Below are 18,490 nucleotides of genomic sequence, written 5' to 3'. Positions count from 1 at the left end.
CCTTACTCTCACCAGTCACAAGTGGAATATGTGGAATGAAAAGAACACTGTGCCACTAATAAAAAGAACACTATTTCTAACTGCAAATCACACCTGACAATTAAAAAACTACTCCATTATTCTCACCTATCGGGTGAGGGGTTTTCACATAAATCTCTAAGAATCCTTCAAATTGTAACATTACCTAAAACATGAGATCCATGGCAGCATGGACCTAAGCTGCCATTTGCCCTAGGACACTACTGAGACAGGGTAGGGATTCAACAAGTATCTGTAATATACTAATATTATATGGTTAAAATAGTTGATAGCAACTATTGGCAGAGTGGAAATGTTGTGAAGTTTGGATGTTTAAGTCCTCCTAGACTAGAAAATAGCTTATTAGGGAGGGGACCTTTTAAAATTACCTAGTCAAGTCCAATCATTAAAAATAAATAAATAAGGAAATTAAAGGGTAGAGAGTTTAAGCAACTTCTCTAGGGTCCTGGGCCTGACTTTGGCAGAGATATGACCAAACCTAGCTTCTCTGACTCTCAATCAGATACTATTTAAACTAGGCATATAATTTCAACTGAAACTTATATATAATGGATTAAAATTAGATGCACAAAATGAAAATTCCCCAAATCAGCTTCTCATTTGAAGGCTACTTCAAAAATGTGTGCAATATACACTATTCCCACCAATTATATGTATATTGATGGTGTAATACTGATACTTTGTTTTATTGTTAAGTTAGGATCTTAAAAAACAACTTAATACACAATTACTCTGGGATTTCACCCAGATATTCTCTCTTGAATAGAACAGAAAGCAGTTCCTATATAGACTATTTTTCAGAAAGATACCCATTGTGTTTTACAAAATACACTCATATTATCTTCACAATATAAAGCATGAGCTTTTTACCCGGAGAATGTGTTATGTCACTGATAGTGTTTAGAACAGAACTATTAAAATGCATTACCAAGCAAGGCAGTTAGACGGGCAGTGTGACTACTTATCAGCATCAAATATGAAACTGCCAGTCTGACCTCCAAACACTGAGCAATTCAATAATACTAAATTCATCTGCTGGGGAAGCCACATGCATTATGTAACTTCTCAATGATATCTTCCCTGAGTCACAGCATTTATGAAAAATGGACAAGGCCGTAAGAAACCAGTTTTGCAGGCTGGACTCCTACATTTTTTCATTGGTCATCACCCTTTGCCACAAGGTTGCAACTCTGAATAAAGAGCCTACTTGTTTTAAGTAGCATTTTCTTCATAGGACCATAAGCACCATCATGCTGTAGAAATTTAACCCTTTGAAGATGGCCCCATTATTGGAAAACATACTATTTTAATACTGACTAACACAGAATACAAGCTCTGTGTTTTGGGGCCAGGTGGTGAAAGGAGAATGTCTAGATTGTGGCAAGCAGGATCCCTCATGAGAGATTCATGAGGATATTCCGTTTGCCCTCGATGTGAATATACAGAAGGTAGGCTAACATTGGAGCAGTGGGAAACTTGGCAGAACGGGCAGGACAGGGTTTGTGCAAAACCCTTTTCCGGTTTCAGTTTGAATGGGTTCCCAGGAAGTGTCAAGTTCGAACAAATCCAAAATTTTACAATGTAGCTCAGCCAAGACTGCTGAGATTCACCTGATTCTGGGTCAAAACTGTACAGAGCACACTGCGTTTTATTTGGTGGGAAGCCAATCTGACTGAACTTTTCAGGCAACCTCAATGAGAGGCAAGTAGCCTTGGCAAAACCCAAAATGAACCTAACTTGATCTTTGGTTTTGAAACAGTAGATTCTGGCTTTATAAAGAGATAAAGGCAAGTTTTACTTAGCTTCAAGATTCTTACAAATACTTAGAAGAGGCATTGCAAATAATTTATGGTTACTTGGCCAGATTTACATACTCAAGTCAGTTATTTCCTGAGCTTAATGGGGACACCATAGTAAGTACACTAACTCTATTGGGCCCATGCACTCCTAAGTGCCCCAGAGCAGTATTTAGTGCCCTAACAAACAATAACAGCCCTTCTTCAGTAACTCTCCCTGTAGAGTAAACTGCACATGTAGCAGGATAAGCACAATTAGTAGCCAGATCCAGGGCAGGCAAAATAAAAACTCCAACCCAGCCTGCATGGTTCAGTGGTTGAGCACCAACCTATGAACCAGGAGGTCGAGGTTCAATTCTGGGTCAGGGCACATGCCCTGTTGCAGGCTAGATACCCAGTGGGGGTCCTATAGGAGGAAGCCAATCAATGATTCTATCTCATCATTGATGTTTCTCTTTCTCCCTCCCTCTCCCTTCCTCTCTGAAATCAATAAAAATATATTTTAAAATAAATAAATAAAAACTCCAACAACCATTGTCTATTCTATCGGCAAACATGTGAAATAAGAGTATATAGTGTTACTTAGTAATTTCCATAGAGACATATTGGCATACTCCTGTCCTTGGGGCACCGGGATCTTGAATATAACTGGCATGCACAGTTCAAACCTGTCACCACTAATATTAGCTGAAGGAATCCTATAGAGATATAGGAAAGACTCTAACAGGCTTTTAAAAATAAAAATCATATTTCTAAAAGTTTTCCAGTGTTTTGTAATTTTTCTTAACACAGGCACATTTATGTATGCTTTTCTCCCTATAGCCACAGGTTAGCATTTATCCTGTAAGTAGTTTTTTCTCTGTAAGTATAGACTGAAAATAAGGAAGATTAGATTGTTTTAAGTAACTTTATTTTGAGAAGCTGATGAAGCACTGACAAATTGCAAATATATAATTACACATTTGCTCTAAGTCAATGGTTTTCAAATATTCCAGTAGATATTCCCTAAATAATTTTTTTAAACTTTGTATCTACCTTGTATCCCCTGCCCCCCATTTTTAAGTTGTCTAAATGTTTTCATCATAAGTTTAGGTAGTTGCAAAGAATAAAATTTCTGTAATACTATAAATATTTTAAAATAAAACTCATATTACTCCTATAATCTTACTCAGTGAATTTAAAATAGTTCAATAATTTGTTACCACCATTTATCCACTTAGAAAATAACTAAGATCCTCTCTAAAAGATGGACATTCTATATTGTTCCTTTTCCCTTTGAATTTATTTCCAGTCTTTTTTTCTTACAGACTGTTATTCTAATATAAAATATGTTTATGCTTGTAAGACTTTTTAATGGCTATCTTATCATACCACACACATCCTTCTCTGTAAAAGAAAAAAGTACATATACAGAGAAAAACTGATTTTTTAAGCATTCTGTGGCAATAATGCTCTAAGGGTTATACGATTTTTGTGGATTAATTTATTATTAAAATTAACATTAAGTATTAAATTTTGAGAAAAAAATATTAAATTAAAAAAACAAACATAAATCTCCAAAAATGATGTCTTAATGTGATGGGTATAGTTTCCCATTTGTTCTCTAGCACTAAATTAGCCCATGTATCCAGGTGTAAATGCTAATTTTTGTTTAAAGATGACAGGGTTCCCTTTGAGAGAGTATGAAGGGACCTGGAGAGTATTATGCTAAATGAAATAAGGCAGTCAGAGAAAGACAAGTATCACATGATCTCACTCATATGTGGAATCTAATGAACAGAATAAACTGGTGAACAAAACAGATCCAGAGGCAAAGAAGCATGGAAAAAATTGTCAAATATCAAAGGGAATGTGGGGGTGGGAAGAGATCAACCAAAGAACATGTATGCATATATGCATAACCCATGGACACAGATAATAGATTGGTGAAGGCCTGGGGCGGGAGTGTTTAAAAGGGGATAAGGGGGAACATATGTAATACTTTCAACAATAAATATTAAAAATATAAAATAAAGAAGACAGGGTTCAATATCATATATATTTTTGGTTTCCACAAATTTAATCACTGAAAAATCTTATTCACATAAAAAAAAGTACGAGAATGAAAAGTTTTGCTGTAACAATGACACTTAATTTCTTGAATGCCTTCCTAGTTTTATGCAAATATTACATAGTGATCTGTCATCAAAAATTAATTTTAATGCTCTATTAGCTCAATTAAGTCCTCCCTTAAATTTTGTTGAAAGCAAAGAATTAGAACCCACTTGACCTGCCAAAGGATTGTAACGTACTTATTAAAATCATTAACTTTCTGTTTCTGGAAAGTATATCAAAAAGACTTTATTTACCAAGACCTGTCAAATAACTAAAACTGTTCTTTCACCTAGATGTATTTCATAAGAATATGTATGCATAGTCCATGGGGGGCTGACTTGAGATGGGCGAAATCTTAAATTGCCTCTTGCTTGGCACCCAGAAGTGTCTTCGCTATTCTAGAGTATCCTATATAATAAAAGCCTAGGTGGCATTGCACGACATCATCACAAGATGGCCTCAATGATGTTGTCACAATATGGCCACCACAAGATGGCCGGCAGTGGAGGGCAGTTGGGAGTGAACAGGCCAGCAGGGGAGGGCAGTTGTGGGTGATCAGGCTAGCAGGGGAGGGCAGTTGGGGGCAACCAGGCCTGCAGGAGAGGGCAGTTGGGGGTGATTGGGCCGGCAGGGGAGGGCAGTTGAGGGCAATTGGGCCGGCATGGGAGGGCAATTGTGGGTGATCAGGCCGGCAGGGGAGGGCAGTTGGGAGCGATTGAGCTGGCAGTGGAGTGGTTAAGGGGTGATCAGGCTGGCAGGCAGAAGCAGTTAGGAGTAATCAGGCAGGCAAGCAGTTAGGAGCCAGCAGTCCGGATTGTGAGAGGGATGTCCAACTGCCAGCAGTCAGACATACCCCAAGGGGTCCCAGATTGGAGTGAATGCAGGCCGGGCTGAGGGACACCCCCCGCCTGTGCATGAATTTCATGCACCAGGCCTCTAGTTTCCTCTATAAAGGACTTGCATATTTGTCTTGTTGTGAGACTTTTTCCCTCTGAGCTTTGCATTTTTTGTCACTTTGTATTCCTATACTTTTAATTACATTTTCTCAGTGCTAATGCAGGAGTGAGAAGTAAAATGGGCTTTCACATACTGGTTTTTATCAAACATTCAGTTAAATATTTGTTATTTCATTCTACAAATGTTCATTGGTTGTCCACTACATATCAGGAATTTTTGTCAGACCCTGGGGATGCATTTGCAAGTAAAATGTCATTTCTAACCCAAGAAGCTGACCTGCTAGTGAAAGAGGAAAGGGACAAGTTGAGGAAGAGGAGGGAAAATGCACATAGGGTTAGGACCTAAGCACAGAGATAATTGGTGACAAGACAAATCAAGTTGCTCATTATGATAAAAAGACCATCTTATCCTTTATAAGGTATTATAATTACTGAACTTGTAAAATCAGTCTTCTATGCATATTCCTAATGGGATGATGGAAATCCAGATTTTTACATTCAATGGATTATATACCCTTAAGACCAGACCAGACCAATGTAGACCACCAGCACTATTCTATGGTTTAAGTGCTGAGTAGCAAGAGAATAATAAATGATCCTGAGATAGTTTTCAGCAGCTGATTTTATGAACTATAAAATACTTTCCCAGTTGAGCAGTCTACCCAGTGCATTAAATCTGCTCCTTGTAACGCCATGTGAAGTCAAAGGGCCTCATAATATTTGAGCATTAACATTAATACTGAGCATTTTCATTTTTATGGTTTTACTTAATTACTTCAAATTAAATCCATCTTAAGAAAAACTGCCATTGTAAAAAAACCTACTCCATTTAATTAATTTTATTTTTCTCATGCTGACTTTTTATTTTTACCTGATTCCTAAAGGAATCCTTAAAATAAGGCATTTATAATTTTACTCCATAGTATTTTTAGCAAAGAGATTATATAAATAAAAAAGACTAACAAATTCTTTTTTTATTGTCTAAAGTTTTAAGACTAACAAATTCTAATAAAAGTTATAGGCCAAGTGTTATTGTTGATATAATTTTCAGTTTTGTGTGGTATATTGGTATAATTAAAATGTTTAAATAAGAAACAACAGCAATCCCATGATGACAGCGATAACCTGACATATGTTTGGTCCTAAATATTTTCACATGTACCTTCTGTCTTAATTCTCACAATCTGATATAACAAGTTTACTTACAACCATATTTACAGATGAAGGAGTCAAGGAACAAGTGACTTGCAGAATGTTGTATGAGTGGCATTTTGTATGCTGACCTCAAGTCCTCAAACTCAAAATTTCTGTTTTTGTTCATACTTTTAAAAAGAGCATTTAGTTCATAAGCCAAATACTGTTGGCAAGACACCCCCCTAAGGTTAAGTAAAATATATGTGGAGGAACACTAAACATTTTATTCACCTACAATGTCATCATACTGAAACTGAGAAGGTCAGTGTACTTTCCAAATGGCCCAGTTAAATCTAAGGAATAGATTATTTACCCACTAGGGTCTGGACACTGTCAATCAAAATATCTTGTTTACACAGGACTAAAGTGTGCTCCATTAGCATCTTTCCATTCCTCATACTCACAAAATAACTATTTTATTCTTCATTAGCCTTATTGTTTAAAGTTTTCTTATTTTTTCTTCATTAAAAACACAAAAAGATAAAATTAAAATCGCAACTAGTCCCAAGCCACTCTTAATATTTTGTGTGTTTCCTTAAAGTCTTTTTCTTAAAACAAAATATGTATATTTGACACTTGCATCATACTCCCCATTATACCTTCAGATACCACTATTTCCCCCCACATAATGGCTTGGCAATATATACTTTTTAAAATATAACTTTCTATGGCTGAAAAATTTTCATCATAAAGTGGTACCATTAATTTATTTTACTATACTTCTAATTCACGTGGTTTTTATTATAAAAATGTTAAAAAGTAATATAACCATATTTTATAACACTTTAAAAACAGAAGAAATGAAATCAAAGCCCTAATTCTTGTCTAACAAGTCACTTTTCTGAGTTTTTCTCACTCAATTATATTACTTTTTCATCTGCCTATCATTATATGTTATCATTAAAGTGCATATGATTTTGTATCTTGAACTTGTTTCCATTTAACATTGTATTATAAGCTTTTTCCATAACCACTATGGCACAGTGGATGGAAATTCCACATTAAATCTAACCATTATATTGTCAAAAAATAAGTTGGTCCCCTTTTTATCCTAAAATCATTTAAAATAAATCATTTTGCAATAAATATTGCAAGCATGTGGTCTTTACATTCAGGCACTTAAAAATATTTCTTAATACTAGATTCCTGTAAGCAAAATTATTGAGAAAAAGATTGACCAGCTTTTATCACTATTTGGATATAGTGAAAATAATGTAAAAAATATTAAAGCTGATTATCTTATCTGAACTTCAAAGCATAAATGGCATCCTGATGTCAATTTTTTATCCACCAGTCCTTTTAGTGATTGAAAAATACAGAAACATACAGGGCACTGATTATATAGACTAATTATGTTTTCCTTAGCAAATCTTAGCATCATCAGACTAAAGAGAGCAGTGGCCACTTAAATATGCACGTTTTTTGTTTTTACTAATTTTTAAAAATTTTAAAAGTCTACATCCACATACCTTTCACGTTTAGTTTAGCTTATTTTCCCCTTTGAGTCTTAGATGTAGTGTTAAAAATGTTTTCTGGAGCTGCTTCCTTTGGGGAGTGCTCTGACATCCACATCAGGACCCTGCAGGAATTCTGATAGAAGGAAAAAGAAAATGCCCCAACTTACCGTTTCTAACACATTTACACGGTCCTGCAAATAAAGCATAATATATCATTATAAAAGCAAAGCTACTAAGATCATTTCAAGTTTACTTAATTTTCAGATTTTATATTTATTCTCTATTACTAATAATTTGTTTTTAAAATGTAAAAACTGAAAACTCAGGGTGACCTCTGCAATAGAATCAATCACAAAAGGATCACTGTGTTTTTCCTCATCTCTGCAGGAGTTAGGACTCCAGCATTTAATTTAGCAGTAAATACCATATATTCACATATAATTGCTAAGTGGAATAGATTTTACCTCTTTTGCATTGGTAAAATTATTTATCTACTTAAGGATATATAATATTAGATACATTTGAATATATGAACCATGACTAGACAATAGTAGAGATATAAAAAAGGAATTTAGTAATATATCAGCTCTCAATTAGGTATATAGCACAAAGTTTGATCTCACAGGAAGGTAAAGTTCAGACATAAGAATGCTTCATCAAATGAAATTAATAAGCAAATTGTTCATTAAAACAAGGCAGGAAAAATAAATGAGAAATATATGTCACATATAACCAATCCTGAACCTAGATGGGTCTTCATCACTTATGGTATCTTAGAAGGTTTCACAGAAATAGCAGTTTTAAAAAGGGTTGACAATAATACTTAAAAAGTTAAAGTATCAGGGCAATGACTGCATTTTCAATCCAATGGTTGTATTCTCAACCTTCTCAGAACTGACGGCTATAGACAGGGAGTTTTTACTAAATACAGAAGCTGAATTTGACAAGGAAGAGAGTCTGAAGATTTAAGAAAGTGGAAAGCCATCCTTTCTAGGAGCGTCAAGGCTGTTTTCCTTTCCTTTCTTTCATTTTAAGCAGTCAGAAGAGACATGTGAAATCTGGATTTGTTTGTATGTTTGTGTAATCAAATTAATCCTTTAGTCCTAAGAGGGAAAGGGGCAGGTATGGTACAGAGAGCCACTTGGCTCAGGTCCCCTGTGACTATGCCGGGACCACCATGGACCCACGACACCAAGGAGCAAAAAGAACCCAGCCCTCACCTCCTTTCTCCCAGCCTCCCCTAACACAGCCTTGCTCTAAGGGCTTCTGCAACCCAACCTCCAAGCCTCAAACTGGGAGACTGAGCTGTACATTTCTACCCTTTAAACATTTGGCTACATGGGCAGGGGTTAAATGAATCAATTATGCAAAATCAGCCCAAAGCAGATGATTTGTCACATTTTGCTGGCACACTTGAGAGAACTTCATCCTTGAACCCAAAGAGTCATGAAGTTAACTGCTATTTTGTTGGTGACTTATGCACTGTCACATTTGAGTGCTTCATAATAAATGCATACAATGCCTCAAGTGGGCTTTGATCTGTTGTTGCCAGGCATCTATTCACAGTGTATCTGGACAAAACCATTGAGCAATGCTTTATCATCCTTGCAAAAAGAACAGAACCTCATTAGATGCCTTATAGAGACAGAAACAGACTTTGTACCACAGCATATCTACGTGAACCATCTCAGAAGGCTCAAAATATTCACAGCCATTGTTTGGGCCTTAAGTTTTCCCCAGGCCATATATTTATGGGCACACATTATTTAGGATTATTATATTTTAAAAGCATACATACAGCTAGTTTGAAATCAGTAATTTCATATGATGTCAAAGCAGTAGAATTGAATTAAATATGCCTATCTTAATTCATATCTCAGTGTGTGACAAAGATTAACTGATAAAATATCCTACCTAATAATAGACAAATATGCAAATTGACCGCACCTTCGCTACGCCCAAGCCACACCCACCAGCCAAGCCACACCCACCAACCAATCAGGACGAGTATGCAAATTATCCCAACCAAGATGGCGGCTAATTTGCATATCAAGACAGCCAAGAGCTGCAGAAGGGAGCAAAGCTGTGGAGGAGCAAGCAAGCTGCGGGGAGGAGAAGGGAGGAGCAGAGGCGGGGCCGAGGGAGAAGGAAGGAGAGCAGGCGAGCTGGTAGAGAAGGCAGGGTGGGGGAGAAAGGAGGAGTGCAAGTGGGGCCGGGGGAGAAGGGAGGAGAGCAGGCGAGCTGGCGGGGAAGGCGGGGTGGGGAGAAGGGAGGAGCCCAGGCGGGGCTGGGGGAGAAGGGAGAAAAGCAGGTGGGCTGGCGGAGAAGGCAGGGTGGAGGAGAAGGGAGGAGAGCAGGCAGGGCCAGGTAGAGTGCAGCAGGAAACCCTATTGCAGGATTTTTCCTGCAATGAAAAAGCTAGTATGTAATCTTCATTTCACTTAAATATTTGTTACAGGATTTTAGAAGAAATATGTACTGTCATGGACCACATGTTATCCTAGCAAAATTCATGTGCTGAACACCCCAGTGTGATGGCATAGGGACAGGTGGAACTTTGGGAGGTAATTATGTTAAGAGGAAGGAGCCCTCCTGATGGGACTAGTGCCCTTAAAAAAAGAGACAAGAATGCTTGCTTCTCTTTCTGCTCTTTGCTATGTAAGGACATAATGAAAAGATGACCTTCTCCAAGAACCAAGTCTGCTAACACCTTCCCAGCCTCCAGAACTGTAAGAAGTAAATGTTTGTTGTGTAAGCCTCCCAGGCTACAGTAATCTGTTATAGAAATCCCAGCTGACTGGGAAGACATGTATCTAGTCCAGTGGTCAGCAAACTCATTAGTCAACAGAGTCAAATATCAACAGTACAATGATTGAAATTTCTTTTGAGAGCCAAATTTTTTAAACTTAAACTTCTAATGACACTTCTTCAAAATAGATTCACCCAGGCCATGGTATTTTGTGGAAGAGTCACACTCAAGGGGCCAAAGAGCCGCATGTGGCTCGTGAGCCACAGTTTGACAACCACTGATCTAGTCTATAAGACTGTAATCACAATGGTCAAGAAAACTCCATTTTGTTAAAGTATAAGGATCAATAAATTATCTATTTTGATGCAATTTACTTATGTCCAATTGTCTACTATAATCAACTTAATTCTAAATCAATAAATAATTATTTTGATGCAATTTACTTATGTCTATAACATACTTCATCCCAACATGGTACTAAGACAGCTTTCCATGAAAAAAAGTACATGTTCAGAAAAAGAAAATTCAAGAAATAGAAAAATTCAGTTTATGAATGTAAGATTAAATAATTCAATTTGCCAATCAATGACAACTAATAGGATAACAGCCATTGCAGCCAATTAGTGAGCTTTATCTAAATTCTAGTTTTTTTGGTCTTAATGTTTTTAAGACTATAAGTAAAAAGAAACCACTCTTAGTCTTTATAAACGTATTAACTTGCTTTTAAATTTTAAGAAATGTTTTTTGAAATTTTAAGTAGCTGTGGTTGACTTCTTTTTTGGCAGATAAGATTAATATATATATGTAAAAGAATTAGGCTATTGCACATTCTTATTCTCAAACAAAAATACCTGCATCCTTCCTCTCATGTTCTTCTTATTAAAATAGCGATAACTTAAACCAATATTGTGGCATTAATACAACCTATACAAAAATTCTAATATATGTCCTAGAATGAACATGTAATTATACCAAAATAAATTATATTCTTCTTAACCTCTCCTACTCTTACTATAACCACTCTACTTAAACTACTAGATTGTAGTTTAAATCTCCATTTCAATAGATTTTACCTTCAAGCTCAATTCAACCTTCAGGTTCAACATTCTCCCAACAACCTGACAACAAACACCCGCCAGCCCACACTTGGATCCAAAAAAGTACTGTCAGGGCATTGAAAGGGGGTTAAGAGGTGGGAGGAGTAGACAGCGTCTGAAAGTAATGAAACACTCTCACTATAATCATGCCATTTCAGGTGGTTTCAATAAGTCAATGGTTCTTACTTTTGAAGCTATGGACTTTGAGTGAGAGTCTGATGAAAGTTGATCTCTCCAGGACTGTATGTTACCCACAACACACACATAATTCTACATATACTTTTAGGAGACTTGCAGACCCTCTGAAGCCAAGCCATGGTCCTCAAGTCCTTTTACTTTAAATAAAAACATGTAAATAAATTATCTTATTAAGCCAAATCTATTTATTTCTCCTGTATAAAATATTTTTAGGTAAATAACACCAAAAACAAGGGGGGGTGGTGGCAATTGGGAGTGAAAGGTCAAACAACAATCAAAGAAAAAATGTTCTTCAAATACTTTGGGGGGAAAAAGGAGTTCTTAGAGAAAATAAACTGTTTGTTGCTGTTGTTTCTTTTTTGTGTGTTTATGGATAGTTTATTTTCCACTGTTCTTTAGTTCTAAGGAGGGAAAGTCTAAGAGACACCTAAAGTGGCAACCATTATTTTAATGTGTACTTTTAAAGATTATACATGTAGTCACTGCACAGTTTTTGAGTTACAATGGACAATGCTAGCTATTCTCATCATATTACATATACTCGAATTTTTAAGGAAAAATAATACTGCTAGACATAACATTTTATGTCTAGTTGACAGATCAAGTAGACAGTTCTATTCTGGGAGAGGTATATAGCATATGTACTATAAAATATGTATTTTATTAAAAAATAGTCAGGAATATAAAGGACAGCACAGGGAATATAGTCAATTACATTGTAATATGTATACATGGTATCAGATGGGGACTAGATTTATGGCGGTTCACCTTGTAAGGTATATGAATGTCTAAACACTATGCTGTACACTTAATATAATATTGTATATAAATTGCAACAGAATTTGTTTTAATAAATATGTATTTTAACTTTTCATGATAAAGTTAGTAACTTGCCTTGAGCTGTATATATTCCTTTGCTACTTTATTCATGAACCAAGACAAATTCATTAGCATCATTGGAGATGGGCAAAAATTTGGAGGCTAAGTTAGGAAATAAGCACTAAATAGTTTATTTGATTCCGCTGAGCCAATCAATTAGACACATTGATTTATAAATTCCATTTAATCAATGAACTAGGCCTCATAGGCCTAAATAATCAGAGCTCTTCTGCCTTTGGTAAGTAGAGTTGAATAGGTCTAGTGACTTCATTTTATCACAATAATGCAGCATTTACAAGAATGCTTTACATATATCCATTAGCATATTTAAAAAGCACAATACTGGCATAAAAATATAACAAGAGTTTCTATCCCTTCCAAGTCTAAGAAACTTTATGAGTATAGAATAATTTTGTAAACTTCTCTGGGACTGCAGGTCGATGACAGACACATAATTAAAAAAAAGAAAAACCCACAAAGGGGACTCCCTGCCATCACTGCTGTAAAAGCACAAAGCCTCTCTTCTGGAAGAAAAACCCACCTGGCTTCACCCAGAGCAATCACTGCTCGGCATTCTTCCTGTCAATGCTAACTGTCTCATCCACACTCACACTTCACCGCTACTTCCTTCATGTCTACTATAAAATGAAATGCAAATATGTCCCTTTCTCCTCTATGCATTTCCACATGGCAATCCATTACATTTGACAAACTGGCAATCATTTCAAATGTATTCCTTTCCAAGCTTCATGATATTAAATGAAAGCAAAGGTTTTTATTAACTACCACCACAAAAAAAAAACCAAAAAAAAAAAAAAAAGGATCAGTGTTTGGTGATTTAAAATAAATGAAAACCAAATAAAGAGATAAAGATCACAAATTACCTCAAGACTGCAAACCATAAAAGCTATAGAATATAGCAAAAGTTGGCTTTGAATATACCAAATGAATTGGCACTCTACACATAAAATTTTATTTTATCTGGTAAAAGTCTGTTACTCTAGACTTGTGAAAAGCTTTAGGATGGGTGGCATTAAACAGCTTGCAGTGGTTTCTCCCTCACCCAGGGTTTGATTTAGCCATCTATATATATAAAAGTCTAAGTGACTGGAATGACCAGAAGGACTGGTTGCTATGATGTGCACTGAACACCAGGGGGCAGACACTCAATACAGGAGTTGTTCCCTGGTGGTCAGTACGCTCCCACGGCCAACCTCCCCCTGCTGGCAAACCTCCCGCAGTCCCTCCACCTGGCCAGCAGGCCCTGATCGCCCAATCAGGGCCAGGCCCTGGGCTGAGATGGGAACCAGGGTGGGTGGCGGCAGATGTGGCTCCATTCCCAGGGGGGTCGAGGGCTGGCTCCCTCCTTGGGGCCTGCGGCCAACCTCCTGTGCCCCTTCCCTTCTCCTAGCTGGCAGGCCCTTACTGGCCTGCCACCTGCCTGCCCGGGGGCGGTGCTGCCAAGAGAGAAGAAGGAGGGGGGAGGCAGGGAACCTCGCAGAGCACTGACGATGGCAGTATCAGCATCCGACATCCATTCCTTCTGCACCCGGCCCGATAACCATCACCTCATCTCTGTCCTGGTCCTGATTGACCTGGCCCTGATCAGCCCTGATTGCAGGCCAGGCCTAGGGACCCCACCCGTACATGAATTTCATGCAGTGGGCCTCTAGTCATTAAATAATTGTGGTCAATTTTTGTAAACTCATTTAACTAGCTGCTTATGAGGCCTTTAAATAAACTACTTCAAGGTCCAAAATGACAAAACAAATATGAAAAGAAATCCACAGTAAGGCATCAAGATTTTGTCGAAATAATTGTTAATATGAACCCTGCAACATTTTGATTTATCAAAAAAAGCCAGTTTAAAAAGGTGCATCATTTCCTTGCATGGAAGGAGTACCCAGTAATGTTTTTATTATCGGCTTTTCACCCAGGAAGTAGAAAATCAGAAGCAGAAACTATCACCAGATTTGAGAACAGAGTCCAAGTGTCTGTTCCACATCTCTGATCTGTTCTCTCATCCACTGCTATTGCCATGACAGAGACCAGAGGCACCCAGCTATTGTCTAGCTTCCTTCTGCCCTATTTCCAGGTCCACTTGTTTGTTATGAGGCCATTACTGACCATTTTAGCTCAGTTTGACACCATTCGAGAAAGGCTGAGTTTGCACTTACACTGAAGTGGGATGTGTGTATGGTTTCCTGGTTGGAGGAGAAAGATGAAAAGAAAGACAAGCAAATGTGGCTCTGTGGGTTTGTTTCAACAGATTTCCTGCTGGGAAATGCAACCAGAAGTTAGGTATGGGTTTTGCTTAAAGTCCCTGTAAACACTTCCAGTCAACTGTATGAAACTAATAAAAATCTCAGATTTACCCTTTGTATTTCAGACCACAAAGCAATGCAATGAGGTTTGTTTTTTCCCTGGAAAATGAAGAATCCTTTAAGATTCTTTTTTAAAGCACAAGTGTAAGGTGATGCATAGGCGTGGATCTGTGGGATAAGACTACAAACCAAAAGAAGGGCAAAAGACAGGATTACCTTACTCTTGAAACTGCTCAATTCCACAATGAAACTGCAGGTACCAGGTAACAGGAGTTCAGTGAGCGACATTTGGACTGGGGAACCACTAAACATTATTTGCAGGTAATATAAAGGCTATGATGGTGGTTAGGGGCAATGCAAATGACAACCAACGTAATTTCAAAGATTAACTGTCCCCCAGGAGAGATGTAGGGACCGGAGTAGAGTAGTAGGGGGAGAATGCCAATAGCCCAGAAGCCAACACATCATATTATTTTTTCAAGGCTTTACATTTTAAGAAATAAAGTGCATGTCTCCAGTTGTGAGGTGAGTCATATATTAGCTGAACATGCTCTGAACTCTTATGCAAATCACAGTGCAGCAGTGATTATGGCATAATTTATGAGTAGCTTTGTGTCAGGCACAACTTGGGGAAACCCATTTTTTCAGGGTGTGTATTTGACTGCCACCAAATACAGCTCGCCTAATGAGACTCCCTGAGGCTGACATCTCCTTTGTTTCCCTCAAGGGCAAATGCCTCCTGGGGTTCTAAGTGAAGAATATTCACAAGGAAACCCACATAACCATAGAACCCTTTGTCCCAAGCTCCTTCCTCCTGAATATTTGGATCACAGCACCTGATGGTTGACTATCATGCATGTCACACAGCTGAGTCATTAAATGGTGTACGCAGTCAGTCTACCTGGAGAATTAAATGGCTTACCTTTGAGCAATTCCAATAATTCACATCTTAATTTACATGCAGAGTCATTTACTCAATTCTTTTCAGGAATTAAAGCACAAGGGAGATTATATTAGAGACTCTCTCTCACTCCCATTCCCATATTCCTTCTGTGGGATGCCGTGTACAGGTCCCTCTCACCGTTCTATTCCAGAGACGCTATTGATAAGTATAATCACAACACAAGCAAATGGTTTTAAATAATATATTTAGCTGACATGAGTTAGGTTTTTCTTACTTCCTAATTCAGTTTGACCATGATTAAAACCTATTATCAATTTCAATTTCCCAATATACAACCCCAGGTAGGAAGGAAAGGTGGTTAAGGGATTTAAAACTAACCTTAAATTATCTATACTCCAAAAATCAATAGTGCATTATTCTTAGTATCTAAGAAAATTAGGAAAAATAACAACAAACTTAGTTTTTAGTGGCACTTCTGGAAAGCATTCCTGAAGGCTGACTTATCCTGTACATCCTAAAATACAGTAAATGTATTTGGACTATTTAGTTTTAAATATCCTAAATATTTCTACCTATGAAATACTTAACTGCTTTTTCTTCCAATTGAGCTTCCTTGTGATTTCTCATTGCAGTCTGACTAGCATCCTCCCAAGGTGGAATTTTAAACTGTAGCTTTGGCTGTTTGAGAGAGACGTGAGCAAAGAAAAAGAGTTGGAAAGCTCTACGGTCTTAAAATCATTGAAAGTACTATACATAGTAACAGCTATAAAAATAATGCTAATAGGACCATAATAATTTCAAATAAGTTTTTAGTATCTGCATTTGGATAAAATATCACGTTGTACTTTTCAAATGTTCCCCAAAATAATTCCTTACCCACCTTAAAGTCACACATTTTAGGAAATCATTAGTTGAAATTTAAAACATTTTACTCCTTAGGATTATAAATAAAGAGTAGTGACTGAGTTCAATTGTCTTGCTTTCAAAATCATTTCTTGAAGGAATTGATCCTTAATTCCAAAGTCTATATCATGAAAGAGTAAATGAGATGAGAGCTTGTTAGACACACCCAGGCAGTTTTAGTGGGGAATGAGAACCACTTTCAACACTTACAACTTTACCTGTGGATAAGGAAGCACTGATGCCTGGGATTTTAGGAGTTCTAAATTACTCAAAATTATCCTTTCTTTCCATTTGCAAAATTATTTAAAATTCTGCCAATGGAACTTTATTCCTTCTTTTTTGTTTTTTTGTTTTCTGTTTGTTTGTTTTTAATCCTCACTGGAGGATATATTTTTCCATTGAGAAAGAGTGGAAGGGAAGGAGGGAGAGAGAGAGAGAAAGAGAGAGAGAGAAATATCAATTTTAAACCAACGTGAGAGAGATACATCAATTGGTTGCCTCCTGCATGCACCCCGAACTGGGGCGGGAAGTGAACCTGCAACCTAGGTACCTGCCCTTGACCAGAAATGAAGTCTAAGATTCTTCGGTTCGAAGGCTGACACTCTACCACTGAGCAACACTGGCCAGGCTGGAAATTTATTCTTTGAAGAACTCAAAAATTTATTCTTTGCTCCCCATTCCCATTAACATTTTAAAAAGCAAACATCCTTGAGACAGATAACCATTAAACTAGCTCATTCAAAGGCAGGGTCACAGTGAGTCAAATGTAGCTAACTGACTGTTTTCATAGGTCCAGAAGAGAAGAAGTATTTTTACATTTTTATTTGGCTAAAAAAAATCAAAGAATGCTATTTCATGACATGTGAAAATTACATATAATTCAAATTTCATTTTCTATAAATAAAGTTTATTGGAACGTAGCCTTATTCATCTCCCTCTAAATGGTCTATGGTTGCTTTCACTCTATAATGGCAGAGTTGAGTGGCTGTGAGATGGCACATAACCTGTAAAATGGAAAATATTTTGCCCTTTACAGGAAGTACGATGACCCTCTGTTCTAAGGTGGTGGTATCCCCTAGGAAATACGACCTGTCTCACAGAGGTCACCCTGTGGCAATCCTATATAACTCCGAAAGGAGAGGATAAGGCGAAACACACTGATCAGGGGTAAGAAAAGAGAAAGGAAGAAACACATCCCCAGAATATAAACCATTCCTCGGGCCACATAAGTTTCTTCCTTTTCTCCATCATTTTTTCTTTCATTCCAATGTCTTTCCTCCCTTCCTTTCTTGCTCCCTTTCTCCCTCCCTCTCTTCTACTCATTCGTTTAAATAATCCATCCATTCATCCATGCACACACTACTCTGGAGATTGGGTACATAGTTATCGACAAGGGACAAGGAAGATACGGTCTCTGCCATTACAGAGCTTACACGGCAAAAGAGAAGATGAAGACATAAATAAAGAAGACACTCAGCAACTGTGATGGGAGTGGGGGCAGAAGTTCACCTTAGACAGGTTAGGCTCCCACAGAAAGATGACATTTGAGCTGAAACAAAGGATGAGCCATATTTGAAAGACTTAAGGGAAGAGGATGAGAGAGAGAGGGAGTGGCACATGCAAAGTTTCTGGGACACAAAAGGGACTGTTTAATTTCAGGAACAAAAGGGACACTGGCATGTGTATCGTGGCTGTAAATTACCAGCATCATAAAAAGCAGCATTATTTATTAAAAGCTTATTATTTGCCAAATTTGTATTGGGTGCTTTCGCATATGTTCTCATTTAGTCCTCACAAAAACTTTCAGTAGGTAACATTATTAAATTTTATTCATTTAAAGTCAAAGAAAGAGACTCAAAGATATTAAATGTATCACATTTCACACTGTGATTTAAGGTTG

The 18,490-nt window shown here is 37.3% G+C and overlaps 1 protein-coding gene across 4 annotated transcripts in view; it reads right to left on the bottom strand.

Annotated features, from left to right (window-relative positions):
* Window positions 1–18,490, bottom strand: part of CEP128 (centrosomal protein 128) — a 364,379-nt gene that overhangs the window by 37,760 nt on the left and 308,129 nt on the right. For 2 of the 4 annotated variants that reach the window (XM_028155817.2, XM_054715852.1), the window contains exons 21-22: window positions 16,276–16,365; window positions 7,704–7,727 (exon numbers count right to left, since the gene is read on the bottom strand). In XM_028155817.2, the coding sequence (XP_028011618.2) occupies window positions 7,704–7,727; window positions 16,276–16,365 (114 nt within the window). Of the gene's footprint in view, window positions 1–7,703; window positions 7,732–16,275; window positions 16,366–18,490 lie in introns of all 4 variants that reach the window. The other 2 variants (XM_054715854.1, XM_054715853.1) reach the window with 2 other exon arrangements.

The sequence above is a fragment of the Eptesicus fuscus genome, chromosome 5 (assembly GCF_027574615.1).
Source record: "Eptesicus fuscus isolate TK198812 chromosome 5, DD_ASM_mEF_20220401, whole genome shotgun sequence".
Lineage (NCBI taxonomy): Eukaryota > Metazoa > Chordata > Mammalia > Chiroptera > Vespertilionidae > Eptesicus > Eptesicus fuscus.
The sequence above is the reverse complement of the archived record's forward strand: the minus strand, read 5'-3'. Positions and strand labels throughout refer to the sequence as shown.